Consider the following 18,487-nt stretch of genomic DNA (forward strand, 5'->3'; position numbering starts at 1 on the left):
GGTTATGAGGCTTCTGACATGACATCAAAACATAGGCAACAAAAGCAAAGAAAAACATGTCAGACTACAGCAAACTAAGGAGCTCTACATAGCAAAGGAAACCATCTCTAAAATGAAAAGGAAGAAAATATTTGCAAACCATATATCTGATAAGGGTAGTGAGAACTGAAAAGGCATTTTCCCAAAGATGGCTAACAGGTACATGAAAAGATGCTCAACATCACTAAAAATCAGGGCAATGTTAATCAAAAACCACAATGAAGATAGCTAGTATCAAAAAAAAAACAAAAAAAAAACAAATAAGTGTTGGCCAGAATATGGAGAAGCGGGAACTCTTGTGCAGTGTTAGTGGGAATGTAAATTGGTGCAGCCACTGTGGAAAACAGCAAAAATTAAAAGTACAATTACCATATAATCCAGAAATTCCATTTCTAGGTATTTACTCAAAAGAATGGACAGCAAGAGCTATTTGAAGAGATATTTGCATACACATGTTCATAGCAGCATTATTCACAATAGCTAAAAGCATGAAAGCAAACCAGGGATTCATTGAAGGATTAATAGTTGGCAAAGAGTCATCTAGACATACAATAGGATATTATTCTGCCTTAAGAAGAAAGAAAACTCTGCAACCTGGATGAACCTTGAACATGTGCTAAATGAAACACAAAAAACAAACATATAAATCCACTTACAGGGCCTCCCCGGTGGCGCAGCGGTAGAGCGCTGGGTTGCGAAGCTGCCCGCAGCCTCTGCGGCGCCGGTTCGATCCCCGGCTGCTCCCCGGCCACCGGAGGAGGGTCCCACATGGCGCGCAGACCTCTCCTGCCGCCCGCTGCTCCCCTCAGCAGTGTACTTCGGTCCTTCTGCCTGCTCTGCTCCCCGCTCTGGCTCTGGTGAATTCTCTCACCCTCCCACGCTTCTGACTGTACCCAGTGCATGTATAAACCAAACAAACAAACAAACAAATAAATAAATAAGACATGCCTCTAGAAAATTAAAAAAAATAAATAAATAAATCCACTTACATGAGGTACATAGAGTCAAAATTATAAAGACAGAAAGTAGAAAAAGGGTTGCCAATGGCTGGGTGGAAAGGAGTAATGGATAGTTATTCTTTAATGAGTATACAATTTTATAAGATTTACAAGAGTTATGAGAATGGATGGTAGTGATAGTTAAAATAACAATTAAGCTTATTTAAACCATTGCATTGTGCACTTAAAAATGGTTCGGATGATACATTTTTTTGCTCAGTGAATTAATACAATAAAAAAATAATTAAAAGAAACAGCCCCCTCCTTCCACACACACACAAGTACCCCTCAGAAAAACACACTGTGAAGTGCTTATGCATCATCCCTGGCCATTAGGGGTTGGAGAAACAGTCCTGTTGTTCCCAAAATGCACACCAGGATGAAAACCCACAAAAAAATACGATCAATAACCATGGCAACATACTTCCAATCGTCTTGAATCTGAAAAACAAACAAAAAAAATCGTGAAAAAAGGAAACACAAAATATGAAGGAAAAGCAGAGCGAACACAAGTTTGATATTGAATATTCATAAAAATGTTGCAAGTAGTAAAAGACACGACATTCTATCTCCATAATAAGACATCTCTTTTCCCTAATTGTAATCTGAGAAAATCTACATTCTTTTTGTTTTTTAATGGGAAGGAACTTTAATACAATCAGGAAATAATACAAAAAAGGCAAAGAATATAGTTCCTAAATCAACCACCCAAAGTTACCCGTCCCCTCGTGGGTAAAAGTCCACCCAAGCAGGATTGGCCCCAGAGTCTGTCACAACAAGGCCCCAAAGCCTGTCACAAGTCAAAAGCATCTACATTCTTAAATTTATCTTTATGCACTAGAGAAATAAGTGTATTTGTCATGTTAAATGTCATAAATCAGAAATTTCTCAATGTGTGTATAATCTATATTTCCTAATTGAATTCCAGTTCAGAAAGTTAGTAACCATTTCTTTGACTTACACATCTGTGGGAGGATGTAAAATGTAGGCCACTGTTAGAAAAATGAGTACAATTCAACATCATTTAGCATTACTCTTTCTTATACAGCTTTAGATACTAATTTCCTTTTAACATCTGTTTCCAAAATGAAATAAGCACATCAGAGAAAGCCCCTGACTATTTTCTTTCCCACTACCCCTTTCCACAATGTCCAAAATATCATGCAATAAGTACTGTACCATTATTGAAAAGGTTGAAAATAAGAAATAATTGCTAACAAAATAAAAGGTGGAAGAAGGAACAAGAATAATTGTATACTAATACAGCTTCAATGCAGGCTTAAAATAGGAAGGAGGATTATATGTTAATTATACCCCTAGACAACTCTGAAAGCAGGGAAACCATAATTGAATTGAAAAAGAGAGAACCCATGAATCAACTGGTTTTGATGAAATAATCCCATAATAAAGGGCAGCATGTGATTTGGTAATTTAATGAAGTGCATTGAAAAGGGACTGGGAGACAAGGATTTTATTTCATCAATATGAGCTTGAGTAAATGTGATTTCTTGATGACATTGAGTCAGAGGTAACATGAGAATTATAATGCCAAATTTGCCGTGAGGTACTTCATTTGAATTCCTGAGACTCTGGTGTGGGTTTCAAGTATACAACAGACCCTGTGATTCCTGCCCACTTCCTGCCCGCTAAAATTCCCAAGGGTCTTGGAGGAATGTGGGTAGAAAAGCAGACTTGGAGACAAATGTAATCTCACCTCTTTCCTTTCTTGTAAAAATGTGGGTAAATGATGCGACCTCTTTTGGCACCAATTTCCTCATTTGTAAAAGGGGATAAGAACAGTACCTGCCTCAGAGGGCTGTAATGAGGATTAAATGAAATAATGTGCCTGGCTCCTTACTGAACAATACCTGCTGACATTAATGATGATTTAAAAATGATCCTCATCTAGTATAAATCTCACTCTGACAGTAATTTACATGGTGAAGAAAGACAGAACTGGGGTCTTACACATGAATCCAGAGAGTGCCGCCAGAAGAACTGGGTGATTAATTTTAGGTCTAACTCATTCTTTAAGGCATAATGACACTGGCCAGTCTCTGGAAACTTTGAAACTAATGATGAGTATTAGGGTAGATGAGTTGTAGGTAAAATGGTGGGCGAGGCCTGGTGAGAGTAGCATGGGGTGTCAGAGGAGGGTCTTGGTAGAAGGCAGGACGGGGAGAGCTTTGGAGTTGTGCTCTTTTCTCCTCTACCACTTGGTGTGTTCTTAGTCCATCCCCAAAGCCCGGAGATTCAGGTGGGGTAACTTGTGAGTAAAGCCGAGTCTGGCTGAGGGGAAGAGTTGAGAACAGAAGGTTCTCACGGACAGAGGCTTCCCTCCCCCGCTTTCCCCATCAAAAGTGGAGCAATTTCAGTCAAGAGAAAGGGAATTGGAAAGTATTAGACCAGTTGGGAGTGAAGAGAAATCTTCCAGGGATAACGCCACGTGGAAGGGAAGCAGCTGGAAAGAGCAACCTAGCCCACACTGCTGGGGCAGTCCCCTGCCTGGTGGAGCCTGGGTGGCTCCCTCCCCAAAACAAGTCAGCAAGCATGGCTGACACCCTCAGAAAATGTGAGCTAGCAGGTCCCAAATACATCAACTGAGCTGTTCATTCAAAGATAATTCATGGAGCTGATTGGTGAAGGACTTAAACATGATCTCCTCAGAGATGACACAATACTGGAAACAAGCAGTTTTGAAAGAGCAAAGAGGAAATACAGTGTGAAAATAGACAAGTTGCAAAGAAGAACTCAAGGGATGTGATAGCTGGCAGGGGTTGATACAGCCCAGAAAAGAAAACAGGCAGGTGGCAGATGAGAATGAGGAACTCTTCCAGGGGGTTGGCAGAAGGAATGATGTGGGAACTGTAAAAGAAAAGCTAAGAGATATAGAGACCAGAAGCAGATGTGTCCAGGTCTGTGCAACAGGAGCTTGGGGGAGGTGAGGAAGAAATCTTCACAGAAATAACTGATTCCCTTAGAATGAAAGATGAAAAATCTCAGAATAAAATGGTGCACAGGCATGTCACACAGGGACTCTGGAAAGATGAACAGCATAGGGAATATGCCATCCTGGTCCATTTACTCAAGTGAACTGCAGCAGAACAGTCAATGACCCCTGAAACATAACAGGATGACTACAGCATGTGTCAGGGCAATGGTCCGTTAACTATAAATGAAAAACTGTAATTGGAAAACTGTGTGGAGGTTCCTCAACCTGCTAAAGATGGAGCATCCATATGATCCAGCAATTCCACTCCTAGGTATTTACCCAAAGGACACAGAATCGTTAATTCAAAAGGGCACGTGCACCCCTATGTTTATAGCAGCACTGTTTATAATAGCTAAGCTATGGAAACAACCCAAATAGATGACTGGATCAAGAAGATGTGGTACATGTACACAGTGGAATATTACTCAGCAATCAAAAAGATAAACTCTTGTCATTTGCAGCAACATGGATGGAGCTGGAAGGGATCATGCTCAGCAAAATAAGCCAGAAGGAAAAAGAAAAATACCGGATGGTCTCACTCATAGCAGGAATTTAGAAAACCCAAATAAGGGATCAGGAAAAGGACTAATTATAATGAAGTAAAAATCAAAATCAACAAGAAACTATAAACCAGAGACACAGTACGGGGTCGGAAAGGGTGGCGAGAAGGGATTAGGATCAAAACAAGGTGGGTGGGAATTGTACGGGGACTATAACCAAGATGAAAATGCAGACATTGTACAAATACGAAAAATGATGTACAAACTATATAAAAGAAAAAAAAGAAAAACTGTTTTTAATTGAACTGTGTTTGCAGTGGTACTGGGGTATCACCACCCACAGGAGGGGAGGGTGCCTGGCAAATGGAGCCCCTATGGTTGTTGAATCAGGGGCTGTAAGGAAAATGGAGTTAATTAGGCCCTTTTTTTACCTTCCCGCCTTTAGCCTTGACAGCCGCCACCTGTGGCCTGTTTTCTCTTAGGTTATGTTGCCCACACTGATAACATGTTATTGCAAAAGGTGCTTGGGAGTGTGAGCACGGGGCACCTGTACTTATAAGTACAGATGCCCAGGGCAAGGAGTGTGAGCATGGGGCATGCGCACCTGTGATCATGGATACCTGAGCTAAGATGCAATCATTATGAGATTAAAGAGAGAGAGAAAAGAAGTCCAAGGGAATATGAAGATCAAGGAAGGAGGGAGCTCAGAGGCTTGGCTGCTGCCTGCCTCCCAGCCTCCTTGCCTCCCTAACTCCCTGCCTCTCTGCTTGCTGGTCTAACTGTATCTGGTCCCCTGCTTCAGCATTAAAGATCTGTCAAATCTACAGAGGGTTCCAAAATTTCTTTTTTCATTTGCCCAAATCAACAAGGAACCTGGCCTGCCCTGCAACTGGTTGCCCTACTACAAGGGCACATACCCACAGTGAGGACTCTGGAGACCTGTGTAGGGTAAGTAAAGTATCGGGCTTTTCTGCCCTCCCGCCGTTAGGATTAATGATGAATTCTGCGGTCCTGAATGCATGCCTGATGGCGGGCACCTGGATTGGGGTGTGGGCATGTGTCGGTGGGTACACCTGGGCTGAGAGAGTGGGCTTATAAGAGCGGCGTCACCGGGATGCCAGCGGAGAGTGAAAGGAGCAGAGAAGCAAAGGCCACGAGTGTCGGAGAGCCCAGGAAGAATGACAACTCGCCTGGTGCTGGGTGGCCTGCCAGCCTCCTGCCCCCCCGCCAGCACCCCTGCCTGCCTGCCGTGTACCTGGTAAAAGATCAATAAAATCCTGAAAAGCCACTGAGGGCTCCAGGACTCTCTGTTACCCATCTGCTCCAGTCATAGAGATCCTGCTCTGGCCCATCCTGCCACTACACCTAGTACTGTGTTGCTTAAGGGAGTGCACAGAGTTGGATGCAGGACAGAGGTTGCGCTATTGGAGAACTAGAGGAGCAGGGCATGGAGTAATGATGACTGGTTTGAGCCTGTGCTTCCAGTAGGGCACAGCTGGGGCTTGAATCAGCAGAGAAAACCAGGTTAGATCACTTGTGTCTCCTTCTAGAAAAGGTATTTTTGCAGCCTGAAGCTACGATATTAGAAACACCTGCTTAACCTAACTTGTGGGGGAGGGGTAGAGGGCAAACCTGAACCAATGCTGGAATGCTTTCACTAACCAAAAATTTAAGGATCTTAACAACAGGAGCAAGCACCCTGGGGTAAAAATGCTCTGTACCGAAAAAGGAGATATAAGGGGTGGTGGTAGGGAGGAAATTTTAAAAAGAAATATAGACAGATTCTTATATAACTACCATGCCATTATCACACATTTAAAAATCAAAAGTAGTTTCTTGGATGCAACATCCATTCCATAGTCAAATTTCCCCAACTGTCAACAACAACAAAAAAAGTCAGATAGCTTAGACACACACCGGACATTTAGTGTTTGATGGTATCAGATGTTTCTACAAATAGAGAGTTAGGATAGCTTCTAGATAAAATCAAATACTCACAAAGGAACGATACCCAGCTTAAACTTAAAACTTCAAAATTGACACTGATGCAAAAAAGTCATGGGAGTAATATTTTCCAAGTATTTAAGGAAAAGAACTTTAACCTTAGAATTTTGTATACAGCTAAACTTACATAAAACGGAGGGCACAATATATTTTAAGTCTATTAGGCTTGCCCCAAAACAAAATGAATTCAATGGCACTGTAAAAGGATACCATGATCAAGTGGACTTTAGTCTAGGCATGCAAGGATAGCTAAGCATATACAAACTGTCAATGTGAATACCACATTAACAAAATGAAGAATAAAAATCATCTCAATGATCATCTCCATAGATGTAGGAAAAGCATTTGACAAAATTCAACATTCATTTAACACAATAAAGTAGGAATAGAGGAAACACACCTCAATTTAATAAAGGCCATATAGGACAAGTCCACAGATAACATCATACTTAACAGTGGAAAGATTTCATCTTTTCTCTAAGATCAAGGGTGCCTACTTAGGTTGCTTTTGCTCAAGTTAATACTTGAAATTCTAGTCATAGCCTTATGCAAGAAAAAGAAATAACAGATGTGTAAATTGGAAAAAAAGTGAAACTGTCACTACTTGCAGATGACCTACTTCATACACACACACATATCTGGAAAGAACAAACTCCACAGAAACAAATGCCACCAAGAAAAAAACTTAGAACCAACAGACAAATTCAGCAAAAGATACAAATTCAATATGTAAAATTTGTTGCACTTCTGTATATTAATGAACCACAGGAAAGAGAAATTAAAACAATCCCATTTACAACTGCATCAAGAAGAATAAAATACCTTAAATAAGTGCAACCAAGGAGGCAAAAAGACCTGTACACTGAAAACTTCCACAGGCTGGAAGAATTCATACTGTTAAAATGTCCCAGTACCCAAAACAATCTATAGACTTAATGCTATCCCTAGCAAAATGCCAATGTCATTTTTCACAGATGTAAATCAAACAACCCAGAAGTTTACATGAAGTCACACAAAAAAAAAACCCCAATAACCAAAAAAATCTTGAGAAAGAAGAAAAAGCTAGAGAAAATGCATCATGTGGCCTGAATACAAAGCATATTACAAAGCTATAGTAATCAGATCAGTATGATATTGGCATAAAACAGACATAAAGATCAATGGGATGGGATGGAGAGCACAGAAATAAACCCATACAGACATGGTCAATTAATTATGACAAAGAAGCTAAGAATATACAATGGAGAAAGGACACTTTTTTCAATAAATGGTGTTGGAAACACTGGACAGATTGGTAACCCAATCTCAACCCTAACTCTGAACTTATGTTAGGGGGAAAGGATGTCCTTAGCAAACGCCATATAGACTTTGTGGACTCCACCCCCATACCATCAAGACACTGGGAACTACAAATTCCATGATTCCCAAAGGGAGTGTCACGAGGACCTGAGGGCAGAGTTAAGAGGCCATGTTCTTTGTTTGAATATATAACCAGTCATGTGGCTGCGGGTCAGCCTCTTGGCCACATGGCACTTGGCTTTTTGCCAGCTCACTGGGTCATTGGGATTCCAGGTCAGCAGAATGGGTAGGATGCATTTACGAATTTATCTCCCTCTTTTCCCCCCTGAGTTATTCATTTCTTCATTTCCCCTTCCCTTGTAAATAAACATTTTAGTAACCTTTTGTGTGCACATACCTTTTAAGGGCCTGGGTGAAGACCCACAGTCAGGCAACCCGTTTCATATCGGGGTTGTCCTGTTAACACTTAGAGTACTGATACCAAGTAATCTCCTTACTCATTAGACCAGGTGTGAGCAAATGGGGGTTACCAACATGAACAACTTGAAAAACAGGACAGTTGAGGCAGGCTGGCCACCATGACATTCTGGTATCTTTCAGACCCAGGACAGTCACTCACAGGCTCAGGTGCCCTCAGGAGATAGCTCTGGGAGCCATGCTAGACTAGAAAGTCAGTCTAGGTTCCTAGGAGCCAAGGGCAGTTCAAACCAGCTAAGCAGGAGCCAGAGATTTAGGGGATGAACATATGTCTGGAAAACTCTGTGAAAAGCAGATTGTCAGTTACACAGTAAGAGGGAAAGAAAGAATCCCTCAGACAGTTTGACTCTCCTCAGAGCACTAAGTTGGCTCCTGTTTAAAAAAATGGTGCAGTCTGGTAGCCTGGCCTGCTTTCATTAGAAAAACGGCAGGATCTAGTACTAAATGACCATGTTTCTGTGGTAACAGGTGACCAGAAGTGAGCAATGGGTGCCCACTGAGATGAACCACGGGCTCTGCATTTGTCACAGACCCCATGGCTCCCGATTGCCACCTTGTGGTTATTTCACTAATTCATCTTCCTGGCATTTCAGTTTGTGAATTCCCTTTGAGTACCTTTTTTGTCTGTTTTATCCTTGTGAAACTCTTAACACTGTGGTTCTGAGTGGAAAATTTTTGGAATAAAGATCATTTCTACTAGACTAGGCTAGATTTTGGGTACTTAGATTTCCATATTTAGTAAATTACTGCTAACTTCAAAGAAATTATTAATTTAAAATTGGATAAAAAAAGGTCAAGAATGTCTGCATTCTCGTGTTGAACAACAGATTTTCACTGATCATTTATTTCAGCTGAACTTAAATTGAACCAAATTTAAAGGAGCAACTGATTTTTTTTGGTTAAATTACTGAGGTCAGTGGAGATTTAGCTTTTTGAGGGTCGCAAGGCATGCTCAGACCAGCGGGGCTGAGGAGCTGTCTTCTGTCCTATTTTATATTATATGCCATTCACAGCTGAAAAGAGGCTCCAGACATTCGCCATCAACAGTAATTGTATTGAGTGAATCAGGAGCTGACGTTATCTAGTAATTAACTCTTTGCTAAAAATCAACTTACGGCAGGGCCAATTAATTCTAAAGCAGAGCTTCTTATAAAATTACTGCACATGATTCTGTTAACTTGAGAGTAAATATAGGCTCAAGAGCAGCCAGAAGTGAGTATGAAACTTCCCTGTTTTTAATACTTGACATTACTTTTAAAGCAAGATTTTTGGAGGTAATATTTTATGCACTTGAGAAACGGGCAAAAGAATTTAAATATTTAATTGACAAAAGAAAATATCCAGGGGCCTCCCTAGTGGCGCAGCGGTTGAGCGCTGGGCTGTGAAGCTACGCAGGGCCTCTGCAGCGCCAGTTCGATCCCGGGCTGCTCCCTGGCCGCTGGAAGCGGGTCCCACATGGTGCGCAGACCTCTCCTGCCCCGCCCGCCCGCTGCTCCCCTCAGCAGTGTACTTCAGTCCTTCTGCCTGCTCTGCTCCCCGCTCTGGCTCTGGTGAATTCTCTCACCCTCCCGTGCTTCTGACTGTACCCAGTGCTTGTATAAATAAATAAATAAATAAATCTTTAGAATTGTTAGTTTAAGAAAAAAAAAGAAAGAAAATATCCAAATGGCCAAAAAGCATATGAAAAAGAACCCTAATCATTACTCAACAGGGAAATGCTAATTAAAACAGCAACAAGATTCCTCTTCATATGTGTTAGCCAGGACAGCTGCCCTGGAATTCTCAGACATTGCAAGGGGAGCAGCAATTAATTCAAACACTTTGAAAACCTTACAGTATTCACTAAAGTTAAACACACGTTCTATCCAGTGACCCAGAAATTCTAATCCTAGGTATACATCCAAGAGAAATGAGTGCATATGTTCACCAAAAGACCTGGAAAAAAATGTTTATAGTAGCTTTATTCACAGTGGCCCAAACTGGAAATCACCAAATGTCCAACAACTGCAGAATAAACAAACAGAAGATGCAGAATGTTACACATCAACAGAAACAACCAAGAGGATGAACTTCAAAGACATTTTGCTGAACAAAGGAAGTCAGACATGAAAGAGTTTGTACTACAGGATTCCATTTATTTGAAGTTCAAGAACTGGTAAAACTAGTCAATGTAAAAGAATCAGGATCAGTGTGGGGAGGGAGATACGGACAGGGAGGGAGAACGAGGGAACTTTCTGGGACACTGGAATTGTTCTTTGTCTTTACCTGGGTCGTGGTTACATGGGTGTGCACAGTATACATAATATAAATGAGCTGTACACTTAAGAGGCATGTGTTTTTGTAAATAATAGCTAAATGGGAAAGAAAACAATTAGTAAAATTTTAAATGTAAGCTCAGCTGATCATTACTAATTGGAGAGCATCTGGCTTCTGTCCTTTCCTTGCCTACCTCCTAATTCACTCCTTCTTGACGTCAGAGTTCTAACCAGCCCAGCCTGTTGTCAGCCCAGTGGCTAATTTCTGGGCACTAGATCCTCATAAGCTTTATCATCCCATTTTACAGATGAGAATAGAGACTCAGAGAGGTCAGGCAACATATCCAAGGACACATGATTGGTAAGTGGAGGAAATGACCTGAACACAGATTAATGGTGACAGAATTTAGTTCCTTAACTCCCACCCTAATGCCTTTTCCCACAGGAAATCAACAAATGTTTGTTGAATGAATGAATGAATGACTTAATAATAAACATATCCTTACCTCTTTGGCTTCATCTTGTGCTTTCATGTTTTCAGCAATATACTTGACACTCTGGATAGCTTCTTTGATTTCCGGTGACAAAACAGAGAGAGACAGCACAGCAGCATCCACAGATTCTGAACTGGAGCTTCTTGTGAGATTGGCACTGAAATTTGAGATTTTTATTCTGCGGTGGTGGCAGTAGCCACACATCCCATCCTGGCACGGATAGCCGGCCTTGCAGGCTTTGGTCTCTATGCGGCTAAAGCAATTCAGATTTGAGAGCTCAGAGCTGTAGCAGGATTTTGGCTTTTGAGTACAGCCCTCGTTGGCTGGCCTGGTCATGAACATCACCCTGGGAAGCAAGCTTAGGAACACAGTCTTCACCCACGTGGGCATCGTGTGTGTGGTCGGAGTTCGGTAATGCACGTTGAGTACAAAGACAGTGATGACAATGGACAAGGTTACAAAAATCATGGTGAACAGGAGGTACTCACCGATGAGGGGAATCACTAGTGAGGTGGATGGGATGGTCTCAGTGATCACCAGGAGAAACACAGTCAGGGAGAGGAGAACTGAGATGCAGAGGGTCACTTTCTCCCCACAGTCTGAGGGCAAGTAGAAAACCAGCACGGTCAGGAAGGAGATGAGCAGGCAGGGGATGATGAGGTTGATGGTGTAGAACAAGGGCAGGCGCCGGATGTACAGCGAGTATGTGATGTCGGTGTAGATCTCCTCACAGCAGTTGTATTTGATGTTGTGTTTGTAGCCCGGGGCTTTGATGATGGCCCACTCGCCGCTCTCCCAGTAATCCTTGAGGTTCATGGAAGAGCCTATTAAAACCAGGTCAATTTTTGCCTTGTCATAGGACCAGGAACCAAACTTCATGGTGCAGTTTTGATAATCAAATGGGAAATAGGTTACATCGATTTTGCATGAGCTCTTAAAAATGGCTGGAGGAATCCATGTCACTTCCCCTGTATACTTGAGTAAAGCTTTGGTCTTGTCATCCACCTGGAAGTCCCCAACTGCACTGTGAAGACAAGAGGAGGTGTGACAACACACAGTTATCACCACATGGTCGTCTTATGCAGCCTCTCAAGTCCCCAGCAGGTAGATGCCAAGTAATGATTGTAAAACTGCAGAATATGAGCTCAAAGTGCCATAAAGTTCACCCAGTACACTACCCTATTTCCAGTAGGGACAACGAGGCCTAGGACCTCCCTCTCATCAATTAGACATACACATCACCCCCACATCCCACCACGTATATCATTGGTTTGTTCTACATGCATTCAGTATTTATTGAGTCCTTCCAAATGCCAGGAAGAGATTTTTTTTCCTCTTTAAAAAATGTGAGAAACTGATGAAAGTTGTCATCTCAGAGGCAGGTGTTTAGGGGATCTTTGGCAATATTGCCACTTGCTGTGCCTATGGTTTGGTCTTCTAAGGTCTCTTCATTAAGTTTCCACTGGGAAGCCAATGTGTGTGAAGCCAGACTGTGGAGTGAAGGGGCTGCAGAGATCACCCTGTTCCCTCATGCCCAGGAAACTGAGCCCTGTTAGTTGGGCTATTGCCAGACCTGATATCTGGATCCTGTTCTTTTTTTTTTTTTAAGATTATTTATTTATTATTTAATTTATTTATTTACACAAGCACTGGGTACAGTCAGAAGCACGGGAGGGTGAGAGAATTCACCAGAGCGGGGAGCAGAACAGGCAGAAGGACCAAAGTACACTGCTGAGGGGAGCAGCAGACACGGCAGGAGAGGTCTGCGTGCCATGTGGGACCCTCCTCCAATGGCCAGGGAGCAGCCAGGGATCGAACCGGCGCTGCAGAGGCTGCGGGAAGCTTCGCAACCCAGCATTCAACCGCTGCGCCACCAGGGAGGCCCTGGATCCTGTTCTGCCACTCACCACATTCCCCATGACTCCCAGCACTGTTTTAGAATGAATAATCATATTTTCTGATTCCTTATGTTTCAAATCCAGCATAACAGGTTCGTTTGCCTTCTGTTTCCCAAGCTTTCCCTATTTTGCCCCAAGTTTCTTTTCCCTTCCTTTTTGGCTATGTACAATCTGATTTTCTTTTATATAGATATGTACATTTTTCTTAGAATCATCTTATTGGAATCTGTAAATTGCTCTGCTCAACAGGAGACTGCTGATGACCAACTCAGTATCCTGCTGAGTCTTACACCTGGGAGGGAGGCTGCCTGCACACCTCAGTGGCCTTGTCCAGAGAAGTGCCTGTCATTTCCAGGCAGTGGAGATCACTGCATCCTCAGCGAGTGGAAAGTGAATCAAATAAGACTCCGCAGCTTCTAATTTGTGGAGAGAACAGAAAACAAGGTGGGAGCACATTGAACGCCAGCAGAGAGTATATCAGGACTGTGTGGGTGCTGTAGGACCTCAGAAATACCTTTCCAAACTCCCAGAATAACTTGGAATGGAAAAGGGAATAAGGGTGGTGGGGGGTGAGAAGAGACTGTGCATGTGGCTGCATGGAGGGGCAGCCTTTCAATGCTCCAAGTTCACTATATGAGCAAGGAACTCAAACAGGTAAGATAAGAGACCTGCCTTGACTTGCATCCCTTCTGGGAACTTGTCCTAAAAGCTCAACAAAGACCACCTATATAAGCAAGAACAACAGAAAAGGATTGGATTGAACAGCATATAAACAAGTTATAAGAAAATTATAAAAACAAATAACTGAGTAGCACACAAGCAGATAATTGCACACCAGAAATGCAGACACAGAGCAAACTGAAAATCTGATATTACTAATCGAGCTGAAAGAAACTAATTAAATCTTTAGAAACTGTGGAAGGTTGGCATAAACCAGAAATAGAAATGTAAGAAACAAGTTTGTTGCACAATAGGAGGCTGTATAAAGAACTGACAGAATGCAGGAAAGAACTAGGGTGGAAAAAGAATCATTTTAGAAATAAGAACTAAACTAGAAGAAACATAAGGACAAGAAGACACCATGGAAAGCATAGGCATGGAAATGAAAAGTAAAAAAAGAAATAAATTTTTTTTAACTCAAACAGAAATAAAGAAAAAGAATTTGAGAGAAAATAATATAGAGAGGATAGAGGTAAAGATGTTCCAACATATGTAAAAGTGGAATTCCTAGAGAGAAAATCAAAGCAATGGAACAGAAAAATCTTAAAAACTATACAGAAATAAAACTTTCCTGGAGTAAAAAAAGGTTTATTATGTACACAATATGAAGAAAAACAGCCAAACTCTTGAGACAAAGGGAAAATACCTTTTGGTTACCTAAGCAAGAAGAACAAGCCATTTATAATTATTCATCCCAATGAGCCCTGGACAGTCTTGGCTTACTCCTGTGGTCTCAGCACACTTAATAATAATGTCTCCTTTTTCTCCCAAATGTCACCCCATTTTACAAGAAAAAGAAAATTAGATTGGCATAAGATTTTTGACAGCCATACTTGATACCAGAACAGTCAGTATTTTTAAGATTTTCGTGGAAGGAGAATATGAGCCACAAATAAGTGACATGAAAGTATTAATAGGACACAATGAGTTATGAACTTGTAAAAACTCATGATATATGCCATCCATGAGCATTTTCTGAGAATTTTATTAGTAGATGAACTACAGAAAACAAAGAATCATAGAGGAAACTTTGGCATAAGAAGGTGAAAGGTGTTTCTAGCCTGCTGAAATGAAGAAAACCCTTAACAGAGGACCAAACTGAAGTTTTGAGAAACTGAAGTTCTAACTTAGAGAAATTAGATGATTTTCTGTAAATGTTATTGATATTTTCAGCTTCAGATTCCAAGGAAATTCCTTATGTATGATATGTGCTCCTCTCCACACACAACTGAAAGCTTTTCACTGTCTCTCAATTTTGTTAAAAATCACACATCCAAAAATAGTCCAGCTGTTCACCCAAGATTATAGCTATAAAACAGCTATGACATTCCAATCATAAGATTATAAATTTTCCTCCGTTTCTTAATTCTAATTTAACAAAACTTCTCAACACCCTGCACAGTTCTCTATGAGTCTTTGGGATAGGATACTTCTAGAACAACACACATTCTGTAAAGCAGGTGGGTTTACCTGTGTCCCAGTTCTTTAAAGACCAATTTACAAATAAGAATTGTATGAAAGAAATATCTTTATGAATGTTTACTTCCTTGGGAAATGGCAAATAAAACACAGACTGTCTTTGGAGTGGTTAAAGACCTCTCTGCTTGCCAGTGACCAGAAATTCAGATTCAGCAGAAAACATATCTTCTCTAGTTCTAATCCTGAACATATTAGTTTCACCTACTATACATAAAACCTAAACACAGAATGCTCTTACTCATTAAAATCAGAGTAGCCTAATTCCATATGAAATGTTTTGCTAAAAAATGCTTAATGATTGAAATGAGAGAAAGCACAGGTTCAAAAATGGGAATTTTTAATACCTGAAGGACAAACTAGTTCATACTGTAAAATATCCACTGAAATGCATGTTTGCCTAATAAAAGAGCTTAAACAGGAAAAGTGGCAGCTTCAAGCTTAGGTAGGATGGGCAGGTCTTGGAGTTGCTCTAATGGGCAGGGTCTGACTGGCAGAGGAAGAACCTTTGGAAGTTCCTCCTTCCAAAGAGGTGTGTGCAAGGGGTCAGCAGGGACACTGAGCACGTGTACAGGATCGGGGAGGCGGGGAGCAGGGACAATTCATCATCTGAAAAACAAAACCTCCTGTTCTAACATCATCGGGCCTGCGTAGGACCTCAGGCAGAGCTGTGGTGAAGGCCTTGGTAACAGATGGCCTCTCTGCCCAGTGTTGTCCTTCCTCCAGTCAGTGACTGCACGCGGGAACGTTAGGACTCATGCCTGTCTTTCCTGGGGTGTGCTAGACGCCGAGAGGCAGCGGAGTTATCTGCGCTGTGTGTCCCTCTAGCTCCAGCTCCTGATTTACAATAGATGTGCAATTACTAGCTGCAGAATGAATTCACAAATGAAGACCTCTTGGAAAAGGTCTGAGGAAGGTCATCACCAGTGGGCAAATCAGGCCCCACAGTCGAGGCTGCAGCACCTGGCATCTTACTTGTTATAGAGCACGATGTCCGGCTTCCAGATCTTCTGCGCAGGGACACGCATGAACTCAGCCCCATCGTAGTCAGAGGGGTTCCACTTCAGCTTGTAGTCATTCCAGATCTAGAGGGAAGTGGCAGCAAAAGGACCTGACGTGAATTCTGCTGCCAGCACCCACTGTGCCAACTCCCCGTCTTGCTTTCACTGAGCTGCACGCCACACTCACCCGTTTTCCCAAGTGGGTGGCAGTGGGGGAGCTGGCTCTGACTAAGCGTGGCGGTACCTCCTGGCTCCATGGGAGTCACTGCCCCATGATGGCTGGCGAGCCCAGCTCCCCGGTCAAACAAGGGCCATTGTTCTTTTCCCGTTCTGATGCCAGCGCCAGGCCCATGCCTTCACCCCTGCTGTTTACCCCCTACAAAGGCTCTCCAGGAGCTTTCTCAGACATGTTCCTCACCAAGCCCCAGGCAGAGGGTGCTTATGACACACAGAGCCCTCCTCCACTCCAAGTGAAGCAGGGTTGACCTCTGAAGGGTTCTGGGGAAGACACAATGACCCCATGGAACCCAAGATGTGTCTGGCTGCAGAGGCAGGGAGCTCTGTCCCAAGGAAAGAGGGATATGGCTGTAGTAAGTGCCCGTGTGCTCAGGAAGTTGAACGGCGCTGTGCTGTCCAGCTTCCCGGGAAGGAAGCTGCATGAGCAGAGAGCCCGGTCAGTGGGTCACCATTAGGCTGCTGAGATAATTGTCTAGATCTGGACAAAACCTCCCTGTGGAGGTCACATAGAGGCTGACTTCTTTGGCCTCGATCTGAACAGAACAATCCAGAACCCCTGCTTCTTCCCTACCAACATGGACAACGGGCAATCTGGGCTCAAAGTTGAATGTTGACTCTTTGGTAAGGGAAGGGAAGGACATATATTCTTAGGCACCACTCTAGAAGCAGGGGCCAGGCCTGGAATTCAGGCCCCATTTGCTGTATGACTGTGGAGAAGGGCTCTCCCTCTAGGCTGCAGTCTTTCCAGGGGATCCAAATCCAGCAAGAGACAGGCCAGCTATCAGTGGACCCCAACCTTGAACCCAACTAGTGAAGTCAGGGCCTTTCTTGGGTCAGGGACAGCAAAATAAGTAGCGACCGGCAGGGGGCAGCAGCGTGCAGTGCCTGCTCGCTTACTTGCTTGAGCCACAGGTTGGTCTCCATGATCTGGTTTACTTCATCCTAGAAAGAAACATTAAGGCGGACTCGTGAATTACAAAACAAGGTTGGTTCTGGGAAAGGCTGTTCTGGCAATCCTGCAGCTTGTGGCTCTGGCACTCACCACTTTCACCAGCTGAGACATGGACACCTCAAACTGGATGATGACCGGGTCAGACACGTTGGCCACAGGTCGGATGAGCTCGTTGTAATCTTCAAACAGCCGCTCAAACAGGCGGTACTCAGCGTCGGAGGCGCAGGCCACTGAGGAAACAGCCCTGTCATAAGCTGGGGGCAGCACTGCTTCTCCCCTCACTGGGGACCCTCCCCACCTCCCTTCCGTTCATTAGGGGGACTCTACAGAACTCCAAACTTTCAGACTAGTCTTACCCCTCCAAGCTACAGGCTTGGAGAGACTGGTTCCCCCAGGTCACACACATTCAGTAAGCAGTACTGTGGGCACGAGCCTCAGCTCTGCACTAGGGTAGATCTGGTGCAAATCCTGACAAACTACTTGTGAGTGGTAGGAGCTTGAAGCAAGTGGCTTACCTGCTCTGAACCTCCTGTCTTTATCTGTAGAAACAAAGTTGACAAATGCACCCACCTCACAGGGTTATGAGTGAAGGGCTCAGCTGGGTGCTGGCACAGGGTCACCTTCCTGGTTAGACAGGGCAGGGCCCTGTGCCTGGGCTGGCACCGGGCCTCCATCTTCTGTCTGCCCAGGGCTAGGGCCACCCAGGGCCGGCCAACCCAGGCGTCCTGCCTCCTAGCTTGTGGGAGACACAGCCCAGGACCGGGACACGCCTCCACCCCACTTGGGACCCTGCAAGGGCGTGGCCACCCAGCCATACCCAGCCTGGCATCCACACAGCACTCATGACCTGCGAGCTCTGCTGAGACGTATCTTCACATCTTATCAAAGGGGCTTTTTTCTCGAAACCCTGTTCATAAGCCACACCCCCTCCCCCCACCATCTACTCCCCCATCCGGCGTCAGCTACTTCCCACTTACAGATAAGGGCACCGTCTGGGGAGGGGATGAGAGGCCTCCCTGCTGAAGTCCACCCCAACTTGGCCAGGTATTGAAATGAGACTTGCCTCTCCCTGGCCCGCCAGAACATGGGAGAGGCCCGGGGAGGAGCCCGCGGGAGTGCAAGGCTGCTGTGCAGTCAGGTCTCTG

The 18,487-nt window shown here is 43.5% G+C and overlaps 1 protein-coding gene across 1 annotated transcript; it reads right to left on the reverse strand.

The window, feature by feature from the left end:
- Positions 1-453: 453 nt before the first annotated feature.
- CHRNA3 (cholinergic receptor nicotinic alpha 3 subunit) lies at positions 454-17,468 on the reverse strand. Its single transcript, XM_084252747.1, has 5 exons — positions 17,433-17,468; positions 17,288-17,332; positions 16,128-16,237; positions 11,071-12,082; positions 454-1,478 (listed from the first exon to the last, which is right to left on the reverse strand). Exons 1-5 carry the CDS (start codon positions 17,451-17,453, stop codon positions 1,350-1,352), a joined length of 1,317 nt encoding a protein of 438 aa, XP_084108873.1. The 5' UTR covers positions 17,454-17,468; the 3' UTR covers positions 454-1,349.
- Positions 17,469-18,487: the final 1,019 nt, after the last annotated feature.

The sequence above is a fragment of the Talpa europaea genome (genome assembly GCF_964194135.1).
Source record: "Talpa europaea genome assembly, chromosome: 1".
Classification (NCBI taxonomy): Eukaryota; Metazoa; Chordata; class Mammalia; order Eulipotyphla; family Talpidae; genus Talpa; species Talpa europaea.

What these genes read in the sequence shown, in the direction of transcription:
- CHRNA3 (XM_084252747.1), bottom strand. Translation starts at nt 17,453, where the DNA reads ATGTCTCAGCTGGTGAAAGTG. An exon ending in GACATCGTGCTCTATAACAA is followed by an intron (nt 12,083 to 16,127) that starts GTAAGATGCCAG and finishes TTGTCTTCACAG; the next exon opens with TGCAGTTGGGGACTTCCAGG. An exon ending in CACAAGATGAAGCCAAAGAG is followed by an intron (nt 1,479 to 11,070) that starts GTAAGGATATGT and finishes TTTGTTTTTCAG; the next exon opens with ATTCAAGACGATTGGAAGTA.